Source organism: Puma concolor, chromosome B1, assembly GCF_028749965.1.
Source record: "Puma concolor isolate L17-30 chromosome B1, mPumCon1.1.hap2, whole genome shotgun sequence".
Lineage (NCBI taxonomy): Eukaryota > Metazoa > Chordata > Mammalia > Carnivora > Felidae > Puma > Puma concolor.
In genome coordinates this window covers 794,360-806,564 of record NC_141670.1, presented here as the reverse complement: position 1 = coordinate 806,564, position 12,205 = coordinate 794,360, and the positions used below count along the sequence as shown (strand labels likewise).

Sequence of the window (12,205 nt, the reverse complement as noted above, 5' to 3'; positions counted from 1 at the left end):
GTGGCCGGGTGAGGGCGTGGCCAGGGTCCTTTAACATCACCTCGATTTTTCATCTATTTCTCCAGAATGTGTCTGGAGAACGACATTTCAAACCTCACACACTGCTTACTAGACTTGAGAAGTAAGCAATATGCAACAGAAGTAGGGAACGCTTTAAGGATTTAAAGAAAAATTGAAATGCTTACGATACTAGCTAATATTTTAAATACATTCCTCATGTCACATGACTACTCACTTGTATGGACGAAGTTCATCGTATACTAACGGCCCTGATCAGAGATCTCGCGCCTGTCCTCATGGCACACACTCATGTATACACACACACACAGATACACACCTGCTCACACAAATAGACACACAGCTGTTCACACAAATGTTGACATTCATACACAAGGATACATACCTTCTCACACAAATACACAAACACACACAACACTGAATGTGACAGCCATGCCTGAGTTAATGAAGTCTCAATCTTTAAGTTCTTTAAATCTTTTTTTTTTTAATTGAGAGAGAGGAAGACAGAGAGCAGGGATAGGGCAGAGAGAGAGAGAGAGAGAGAGAGAGAATATGAGAATCCCAACCAGGCTTCATGCTAAGCGTGGAGCCCGATGTGGGGCTCGATCCCACAATCCTGGGATCATGACCTGAGCTGAAATCAAGAGTGGGAAACTCAACTGAGTCACCCAGGCACCCCAGTTCTTTAAATATCTTTAGAAAAATAAAGGAGAGCACATTTGGGAAGAACCAACAAATAAAACCATCAGGATGATAGTGTTCTAACCCACACAGGCAGGAGAGCTCGGGCAACAAGGATATGATCCCAAAGCTGTATTTCTGAAAGCTTTTCTTTCTTTACAGCAATTTGGTAGAGGAGGACAGATCTTTTTTTAAGGCAAAAAGACCCAACTCCTCTAAGGAAACACAAGCTAAAATGCAGATACGCGGCACAGAGCAAGGAAATTTACAACCATTTTTTTAAACTAAAAATCGTTCGTTCCAACAACAATGTCCTGAATAACATGTTCGTGGCGTTAGAAAACAAGAAAAGCGCCCCTCAGCCTATATCCACCCAGAACCACTCACAGGCTTCCTAAAACGAGACTGGTTTGTTCCTCCTGTCTGTCTTTTTTCTCCGCTGCTCATCTGCTTGCACTTGAAGCGCCCCACATGTGCCTGCAGCTCTGTCAAACCCAAGTGGCAGGCACCAGCCCAGAACGTTCCTTCAGTACCTAACACGCTGTTCGATAAACATGTTCCTGTCCTGACTCCTGCGGTCGATCCAAGACTGTTTTGAGGGGCAAGTGACAAAATCACTAAATATAACTCCATCCGGAGATGGATCTTCATGTGCTCACCAACCTTGATGGATCGGGGGCAAGTAATTCACACCGGAATTCTCTTTAACATTAATGAATTAATGTTCATTAAAAACATTAATGAATCCTATCCTTCAGTTATTTCATTCTTAATCAGGGCAACATCTTAATTATGTCTATACATGTCATAGAAAAAGGTAAGCCCATCACACTGATAATAAAATTACAAATCCAGGTCCTACTGAAGGATCATCAGCCTCAATAAACAATTTTTTCTACTACTTTAAAAATGCTAAAGGGGCACCTGGGTGGCTCAGTTGGTTAAGCATCCAACTTTGGCTCAGGTCATGATCTCATAGTTTGTGAGTCCGAGCCCCGCATCAGGCTCTGTGCTGACAGCTCAGAGCCTGGAGCTGCTTCGGAATCTGTGTCTCCCTCTCTCTCTGTTCCTCCCCCGCTTACACTCTCTCTCTGTCTCTCTCTCTCTCAAAACAGAATAAACACTAAAAAAACTTTTTTAATGGTAAAGAAGGTAACCTTGTTACATCCTGAAAATAGATAAATACAGATAAAAGATAAAAAACTTACACTTTGCAACTATTTTTCCAGGAAATGTAGCAATTTTATTCAAAGTCAAGGTAAAAAATAAAATCTCCAGAGAGGAAAGTGAAGCACAAATTTAAATTACACATAAATATCATGGCAACACAATGATGGCCCCAAAGACGCCCACAGGCTAATCCCAGAACTTGCCAACATGGTACCTCGAAAACAAAAGGGACTTTGCATGTGGGATTCGGGGTCTCAAGGTGAGGACATAATCCCAAGATAATCACAGGCGTCCATGAGAGCAGAAACCGTTTCCTAGCTCAGAGGACCAGAGAGAGGGACGTGTGAGAGGTGTGAGGCTGCAGCCAAGAGGCAAGAACCAGGGAGTGCATGTGGGTGCCTCTAGAAGTTGGAAAATGTAAGGCATAGATTCCCCACTGGAACCTCCATAAGGAGCCCGCCCTGTGGACATCTTGATTTCAGCCCAGCGAGACTGTGCCAGATGCCTGACCTACAGAACTCTGAGACAACAGATTTATGTGTTTTAAGCCAACAAGTTCGTGGTAATCTGTTACATAAAAAGACCCAAATTCTCTCTGGATAAAGGCAATAAAATGCTTACTCTAGTGCTATGCCTACCCAAAAATCCTATGAGTAATTTGGCCATATCACCGCTACAGAACACTGTCAGGTATCTGCGTTGATTACACATGTAGCATTAGAAAAAGAAATATGGGGGCGCCTGGGTGGCGCAGTCGGTTAAGCGTCCGACTTCAGCCAGGTCACGATCTCGCGGTCCGTGGGTTCGAGCCCCGCGTCGGGCTCTGGGCTGATGGCTCAGAGCCTGGAGCCTGTTTCCGATTCTGTGTCGCCCTCTCTCTCTGCCCCTCCCCCGTTCATGCTCTGTCTCTCTCTGTCCCAAAAATAAATAAACGTTGAAAAAAAAAAAATTAAAAAAAAAAAAAAAAAGAAAAAGAAATATGGTAAGAAGTACTCCCACATGGACCTGTCTAATCCCCATCTTGCCTGCTGCAACTACAGGGTGGCCATCGAAGATGCCTGTTGGGTCTGTTACTGTGTCTACATCAACCTGAGAGTCGGGTGAACGCCCTCACGTACAACACTGGAGCGAGCAGGTGCCCTGTAGACGTCACTCATCACAAAGAACTGACTTCAGGAAGAAAGAGAAGCCCATCTCCAATGGACTGTCCTGGCCAGTTCCTCCAAACAACATGATTACACAGTGTTGTCACAGTTAGAATTTTCCCAGAAGCCAAACACCATCTTTCAGGGATCGTCGTTACAGCATGCATGCATACACACACACACACACACACACACACACACACACACACACACACACACAGTTGTTGTGAACTCAACAGGCACTTTGCAAACAAATAAACAGCTTTAACATAAATGTTTACCCACAGAGGTCAATGGAAAGGGGATAGTGATAGAAGAGTCTACCTCAATTAGCATTTTCCCCAAATATAAAGATAATCCGGTATGAGAAAATGCAACAGCATCATTTCTCAGGAAATTATATTCCAATGTCTGGTTAGCCACTTAGTGGCAGACGTACAGCCTTCACTTTATACGGAAACCAAAATAAATCCAGAAGAATTAAAGAATGTAAAAGCCGAAATAAAATGTGAAAGTGAAATATGGCTAAATGTTTATGCAAATTTTGGCAAAGAAAGGCTTTTTAAGTGTTCCCCAAAGACAGAAATCATGAGGGAATACATTCAAAGACATGACTGCATGACAACTTACTCTTATATATATAAAAATATATATATATATATTAAGAGTTGAAGGTGAAATGGCAATGTGAGAAGCAAAAAACTATTTGGGGTGCACCTGGGTGGTTCAGTTGGTTGAGCCCCAACTTCAGCTCAGATCATGATCTTCCGACTCATGGGTTCCAGCCCTGCATCAGGCTCTGTGCTGGCAGCTTAGAGCCCACTTTGGATCCTCTGTCCCCCTCTCTCTCTGCCCCTCCCCTGCTCATGCACATACACGCTCGCTCGCTCTCTCTCAAAAATAAATAAAATTTTTAAAAAGTTTAAACAATATTTGGATCATAAATACATGAAAACAGTTAATATCTCATGGTTTGGATTTCAAAATAGACATCCTAATAATACTGGCATGAGTAAAATAAACATCCTAGTAATACTGGCATGAGGAAAAGACCCTATGCCGTGCCATTTACACACCAACCAAAAGGGAAAGTAGGAAAAAAAATATGTGCAACAGAGCCGCTAACCTAAGTAAACAAACTGCCAAATGCAGATCACCTGTCAAGCCCGTAATTATAAAGAAAATGTAAAAAGCAAACGTTGTTGAGTGTGTGCTCTTGGGAGAGGACATACAAGTGTGTTTTTGTAAATACCACATTTGAAAGGTATGCTGAAAATCTTTAAAATCTTCCCACCTTTGGAAACCTTTTAAGTTCACAAATTTATTCTAAGAGAATAATTAGGGGAGGCACAGTAATTTGTGCCGACCTTATTTACGTGACCAGAGAACCGAACACGTCTGCCGACCTGAGAGGCTGCCTGTACCATGGCATGCTTCAACACCATTAAAATATTTTTAAATATTGCTATAGACAAGGAGAGTTGCCAATAATACACTGCATTAATTTGTTAAGACATCTGCTATTGAGGGGCGCCTGGGTGGCGCAGTCGGTTAAGCGTCCGACTTCAGCCAGGTCACGATCTCCCGGTCCGTGAGTTCGAGCCCCACATCAGGCTCTGGGCTGATGGCTCGGAGCCTGGAGCCTGTTTCCGATTCTGTGTCTCCCTCTCTCTCTGCCCCTCCCCCGTTCATGCTCTGTCTCTCTCTGTCCCAAAAATAAATTAAAAAACGTTGAAAAAAATTAAAAAAAAAAAAAAAAGACATCTGCTATTGAAATAATTCGTACAGTCATTTTATTAAAACAAATTGTGGTTACATACATATAAGGACATAGGAAAATATGAAAAGTAAACCAACATGTCAACAATGACCATCTCTGAATTTTTGTTTTACTTATGCTAATTTTATTTACGCCAATTTTTCCATGGTAAGATATATTGCTGGCATCGTTTTTAAAAAGGAAGAGACAGGGGCACCTGGGTTGCTCAGTTGGTTGAGTATCCAACTCTTTTTTTTAATTTTTATAAATTTTTCTTTTACATTTATTTGAGAGACAGAGAGAGACAGAACATGAGCAGGGGAAGGGTAGAGAGAAAGGGAGACACAGAATCCAAAACAGGTTCCAGGCTCTGAGCTGTCCGCACAGAGCTGGACGCGGGGCTCGAACTCACAAACCGTGAGATCATGACCTGAGCCAAAGTCAGACGCTTAACCGACTAAGCCACACAGGCGCCCCTTGAGTGTCCAATTCTTGATTTTGGCTCTGGTCATGATCCCAGGGTCGTGGGGATCAAGACCCATGTCGGGCTCCGTGCTGGGCATAGAGCCTGCTTGACACTCCCTCTCCCTCTACCCCTCTCCTGCTTGTGTGTGCACATGCTCTCTCTCTCATACACATAAATTTTTTTTAATTAATATATAAATAAAAAGGAAGAGACAAGGGGCGCCTGGGTGGCGCAGTCGGTTAAGCATCCGACTTCAGCCAGGTCACGATCTCGCGGTCCGGGAGTTCGAGCCCCGCGTCGGGCTCTGGGCTGATGGCTCAGAGCCTGGAGCCTGTTTCCGATTCTGTGTCTCCCTCTCTCTCTGCCCCTCCCCCGTTCATGCTCTGTCTCTCTCTGTCCCAAAAATAAATAAAAAACGTTGAAAAAAAAAAAAAATTTAAAAAAAAAAAAAATTAAAAAAAAAAAAAAAAAAAAGGAAGAGACAAATACCTTAAAACAATTTACAATTATGGCATTCATAATTTCTACAGGTAAATCTCTGAATTAGCTAGATAGAAGGTACTCCCACAAATAATCTGTATAATTTATGTTTAACACAAATATACTTGCTGAACTAAGAAGGTTAAACTAATAACAAAAGTGCTAGATACTTATCATCCATGTGTGAAATCCTGGCAGGTGTGTGATCTGACCGTGAGAACTGAGGACTCAAGCCCCCCAGTTACAGGAATGGTGAAGGGGGACACACACAGGAAGGGAGTCTGCCACAGACAAGGAAGAGTTATGGACGAATCTGAACAAGAACCTGGGTTTCCCACTGCCAAGCAAACACTGGTCACCTGTCCACACCCCGCCTCCATTCACCCTTACACCAGAACTGGATTCTCCACCAACAAGACAGGGGATACGAGTGCCCTCCTGGCTTTCTTGCTAATAAGGGAGGAAGGAAAGAACAAACCAGTAGGTTTAGCCCAGTAAACAGTTAAACCAAACTGAATCCATATGCTTAATAAAGAAAAACATTGGTTAACCAAAACCCTAGCTAAAAACCGATAACTCTACCCAAAGGAAACGAATAATGCTTTAACAGAGGGCTGTTTTGTGAAGCATGAGTGTACTGCATATACACATTTAGGACCATTTTGCTTCCCTTCCTATAAATCTTTGTCTCAGAGCAACATAGATCTATTCATAGTTACCTTGAGAAGACTGAGTTTTCTTTTGCAAAATAAACTAGATTCCTACATTCAGAATTACTGTGGCTTGATTCAGCAGCAAAGCTAAGAACCCTTTCTATAATTTTTCCCTTACTTTAAATGAGACAAATATCAAACCACAGCCTGCTCTTGTCCTTGTCTGAGAACAACATAAATGTAAATACTGTTCCAAATCCTGCGTGAGTGTTGCAATAGTTACCAACGTCAGGGTTACCGATGCAATTACGCGATTACACGATGAGAAGATAAGCATGTTAATAATTCCAATAGGTTGTTTCAAAAAAAATTTTATTGTTATCCCAAAAAGTCCGAGTGTACATTTTAAATATAATGTATCTACATGAATCTGCATGCAAACCGATCAAAGTCCTCAGAGCTCCTGAGCAAATCCTCCCCCTGAAGAGAAGCGGTTCTCCACAAGACCACATTATTCGTCTCCTTTAACATTCAACCTCTCAAAGACACCTAAGTAGGACAGGTTAGATCATAAAAGTAAAGCGAGGTTCCTGAACCTTGTCTCTTACGACGTTTGGACCAAAGCAGTTCTCATGATGCACTGAGGGATAATTATAGCATCATGGCTTTGACCCACCAGATGCCAGCAGCACCCTCCCCGTCTTGTGAACATCAGAAATCTCTCTGGACACTGCTAATGCCCATGGCCATGGGGGCAAAACTGCCCTACCTGAGAATGATCGATAAAAAGGGAGGCAGAGGCCTCCCCGTGGAATTTGGAACGGCCACCTGGGAGGGGACACAAGTCTCTGCACTGGCAGAACAGAGCAGCTGAAAAAGACGGGACCCAGGTGGGGAGGAGGAGTCCCCATTTGGCTCCCTCTCCTTCTGCAAATCCATAGAAAGGCCAGGGGTGGGTAAAAGGGAATAAATCCCAAACACAGCTGGAAAACAAGAACATTCCACCTACACAGCAAAATCATTAAGGAAATTCTAAGAACACAGATGGGAGCCACATGGCCGAGTGAAACCCAAGGCCCAGAGAGTGGACAGTGGGCAGCTCATCTAGGCCAGGGCCAGGCCAGTCCCACGGAGGGGGCAGGGGAGAAAGGGCTTCTGACAGCTCACCCCGCAAAACCCAAAGCGCCATATTCTTTCCGTGTGATTCACCACCTCTCAAGAACATTTATAGAAACACAATCTTCGGCGCCCAACAAGGTAACATTCTCAGGGAAATTTACAACACTAAATGTCTATCAGGGAGGGAGGAGTCTCAAATCACTCACCGCATCTTCAATCTTTAAAAAAGAAAAAAAAAAGCGAATCAATCAAAGCAAACTGAAACCAAAGGAAGTAGAAGAAGGGAAAGAATCACAACCAGAAGGCTTACGGGAGAAACAGAACATGTAAAAATGATGCTGAAAATCAATGATGTAAAATCTGGTTCATTGAGATCATTAAAATTGGCAACATTGATTGGGGAGGACAGAAGCAGAGAACATTCAAACTCACGGCATCCCTAACAGGAGCAACACACAGTCACAGGTGCTCAGATACTGAAAGCAAGATGAGGGAAGGTTATGAGCAACCTGACTCCAGCCAACCCGAAAACCTCGGTGCTTCTCCATGGGGTGGGAGGGGAGGGCCGCCCCTCAAGGCCACTCGGCAATGTCTGGAGACAGTTCTGTGTTCACGGCTGGAGGGAGAGTGCGGCTGGAGGTCTGGGATGCTGAACATCCCACCACACCGCAGGACCTCCCCGACCACGAGAATTACCCGGTTCAGAATGCAGAACTGCCCCTTAAACATCATCACTGCACCTGTACAGGCTCCCAAGGTTAGAGCTCTGCTCTCTGAAGTAGAACCCACGAAAACTACCTCATCTAGCAACCAGGTGTCTCGGCTGAAGGCACGTGAGCCACAAGCCAGTGTGGGTGCTGGTCTGATGGCATAGGCGGCAGCAGCAAAGGGGAGTCCCAGGGAGGGAGGAGGCCTGGCAGCTCCCTCACCTCCAGTCCCGTTTGGGGATGAAGGCTAGTGTTCTCACCTCACATGGGAGAAGCGCACCCTTAAGGCAAGCCGCTGTTCCTTGTAGAACAGGGGGTGGAGGAAGGTGGGGTGGGCAGGCAGCCAAGTGGCTCCAAACCCACGTCTCAGCAGCTGCCCTGCACCTCCGAGAAGCCCACGCTGTGAGTGACCCCTCCCCGGGAGCAATGCCAAGACACAACCACCGACGTCAGAACTGGTTTTCAAGCTTCCTGGTGCCCACGTTGTGCCCACGCGGCCCTCCCCCACTTGGGGAGCGCGCGTTCTGGGGGAGGTCTCCTTGTCACGAGGGGTCCCAGCGGTGGGGCTGACAGCCTTTATCCAGCCCCATGTAAAGGTCTGTGATGGCCTAATATCCTTTGTAACAAACTCCTTTTCTGCTCAAACAGACCAGAATGAATTCTGTTCTTCAACCAAGAACCCCAGCTAGCCCACAGAGGAAGGGGGCACCGCCTGTTTTGAGCTTCGAGGACTCTAACAAGTTAAGAGCCCTGAAGAGGCATCATGGATGGTCCCTGCGGGAGCAGAGGGACAAGTAGATTTTAAGGGGAAAGCTTGCGGCACCTGGCTGGCTCAGTCTAAAGAGCGTACAACTCTTGACCTCGGGGTTGGGAGTTTGAGCCCCATGTCAAGTGGAGAGATTACTTAAACCAATAAATAACCTGTACAAAAAATAATAAAAATAAAAATAAAAATAAAACGACAGGTTCGCCTCATGTGTCCCCAAAGGCTCTTACACAAAACTGAAGTCCCACCGCAGGGCAACCCGTGCTCCTGGCTGTGAAGACTGACGCCCAAAGGCAGCACGGTTTTCTGAGAAAACCACATAAGCAGAAGAAGATACCAGCAAAGGGAGATGTGAACATGATAGGGGCACTGAGCGACACACGAGGGGACAAAGGAGTGTCATGGGAAGTGCCAGCCACACTTCCATGAGCCACGTTCATCCAGGCTCATGTCTTGTGGACAGAGAGACGAGACACACTGCATGCACCCTCTGTTCCCAGATCAGACGGAAGGCCCTACTAGGGGGGCTGCAGCTGACGGTGTGGTCTACCCGCTGGCCCTGGCAGGGGAGGGGGGGCTCCAGCTGATGGTGTGGTCTACCTGCTGGCCCTGGGGAGGGAAGGCCACAGCCCTGCCCTCACGTGTCTCCAGCCGTGTCTGCAGGCGGGTACGTGGTGGGTGTGGCCGTTGGGGAGTCCTGGAACATCGTGAACCGGGGATTTGGGGATGTGAGGCAGTCCACATGCTGTGGTTCGGACCTGTGTGTACCTGCTCACTGTCACCTGCTCTGTGGACCTGCTCCCGGGTCCCTCCACACACACACACAAACGCAGAACCACCACCACCGATGCCACATGAAGGCGTCCACCAGGAACCATTGCGAAGGAACCAGAGCCCTGCCGGGGAAGCTCCATTCCAGAGGAGCTGGCTTCCTCCACGGCTACCACTTGCTCATGCGGGACACAGATGCGCTGCTCTGAGGCCACACTTCCAACAGGCCTGACCTCATCAGAGCGCTCACCGCGTCCCCAGGTACGACAGAGCAGCCACCCATGTGCCTGGAGCGCGTCCTCCCTCCCGCCGCCCGCCCAGAGGACAGAGGACAGAAGGAAAGCAGGAACATTACCTGAGCGGTCCCCATGGCGGCCGGGCTGGGTGCAGGCCGAGCGTCCCAGGGCAGCTGTGCTGAAACCAGGCCGGGCTTACGGCCGCGCCTCAGGTGCAGGGAAGGCCTAAGATGAGGAACGGACAGAAATGGGGAAAATATGATAAAAAAAAAAAGATAAGCAACCTCCCCCCTGGAAAAGAAAATACATGGGAAGTGCCTGGAAAACAAACCACTGAGCAAAACTTCTATCACCGGAGAACAGCACTTTGGCAGAGAAGCTACATAGGAAAAATGACACAGGATCCCAAAATGACACGTCGTGTAAGTGCAGATGTAGGCTTTCATGACGAAAAGTATTTCATTTCTCAGTCGGGGCCCGAAATTGCGATACGTCAGCTTTCCCCACTTGAAAATACGCAACCAGAAATAACGCAACGTACTCTGAATCAGAGGTATGATCTCTCCAATAACCCAATGGCAGAAGCAGCATTTGCAACCTTGGGCTAGCTCCGCAAGGAACCAGGCAGATTCCAAGAAACAAGAGCAGTACCAGGAATATTAAAAATTGCTCATCCTCTTTCCAGGAAAAAGAAAATAACACTATACCCGATAAATATGAGGGCAGCATTTTGAAATGCTAGAACATACATTTTGATAATTCTAAAATTCTCTGCTTTTTTTCATTGCACATGGACACATGAAATGACTACTGCCCCCAACCATCACCACCAAGTGAATCAGACGAAATAGGAAAAGGAGCCTCCAGAGGAGACTTGTTTATACCATCACACCAGAAAAACACGCTCGCTTTTTCTCTTAGTAAGCTACTATGACCACAAAATACTTATCTATGTATACTTGACGTGGCCCTCAAAAACCCTGATCAGGTTCTATAAATTTCCATGAAGGCCAGAGGTCCTGCTTAGATGCACCCCATCTTCCAAAACTTATTCTGTCACCAAACTCTGGCCAAATTACAAAATGCTGTACTTACTTTCAAATGTACGAGTCCAAGAAGGTAAGAAAATCAGCTGTTTTTTTTTACGTTAGCAAGGACAGTCTGCAAATACAGATAATAACACACAAACTGAAAATTAACCCCTGGTTTCCGGGAATCACTTAGTAGATGTCTGCTGTGACTGTCACCTAAACTGTGTATTTATTTCCAGGCATTTCCTGTTGAAATTCTGCCTTTCCAGAACTGACACACTGCTGTTCACTCACTCGCTTCCTGCACCAGGATCTCCCCGTATTTTCCTGCCTGAACACTCACACTGACCCCACAAACCCCTTACTTTTGGGCATCTGGGTTGTTTCCAATTTTCCCCATTTGCTGAGAATTGTGCACACATTTTCATATGCTTCTTGGTGCGTTTGTGCAGAACAGATTTCCAGGAGTGGCGTCCCCGGGTCACGGGACTTGCACGTTTTTAGTCCACGACACTGCCATGCGTGTGCCAGAGCTCACATCACACGTCGCCAGGTTTTCTGCATGCCTCTGAGGGAAGAAAAGCTTCCTGCTGTTTCCGTGGATTTGGAAGAACTTTTGTTGTGATTATTGATCAAACTTCTTTCCATGCAAACTGCCTGTTCTATAGATTTGTCCACTTCTTTTGGGGGAAATTCCTAATTACCATGTAGTATCCCTTTACATATTCCAGACCGTCTGTCTGCTCTATAGGCTGCAACGGGTTTCCTTCTTTCTCACGCGTTAACTCCCTCGGTGGCGTCCTTCCAACAACCTAGATGCATTTGATAGAATTTATGTCCAAATCTACCAATCCCTTCTCTAAGGGCTTCTGTCATTACCCAGATCTTCCCAACTCCACAATTTAAAAAAACACATTCGACTAAATTTTGTTTTAGCATTTCTACAACTATTTCTAACAATTAGATCATCGATGTGTTTGGAACTTTTTTGAGTTGCCAAGTAGAATTGTTACTTTCTCTCCAACGGCTAACCAATGATCCCAACAAATTTGCCTAATAATCCATATTTTATCCACCAACTTGAAAATGCCACTCACGCAGAAAAGACTGTCATACAGATCAATTTATCTCCCGCAGCATTTGTACATGTGTTTCTCTCTAGCAGACCAGAACTCCCACTACACAGATCTTCTTTAAAACTTT

At 45.6% G+C, this 12,205-nt stretch overlaps 1 protein-coding gene across 5 annotated transcripts in view; it reads right to left on the bottom strand.

Annotated features, from left to right (window-relative positions):
- The window catches only part of DLGAP2 (DLG associated protein 2), a 781,526-nt gene that overhangs the window by 672,506 nt on the left and 96,815 nt on the right, over positions 1-12,205 (bottom strand). For 2 of the 5 annotated variants that reach the window (XM_086703047.1, XM_086703052.1), the window contains exon 2: positions 10,091-10,196. The exons of the other annotated variants lie outside the window; for them this stretch is intronic. In XM_086703047.1, the coding sequence (XP_086559173.1) occupies positions 10,091-10,105 (15 nt within the window). In that variant the 5' untranslated portion in view covers positions 10,106-10,196. The remainder of the gene's footprint in view (positions 1-10,090; positions 10,197-12,205) is intronic. 5 annotated transcript variants of the gene reach the window in all.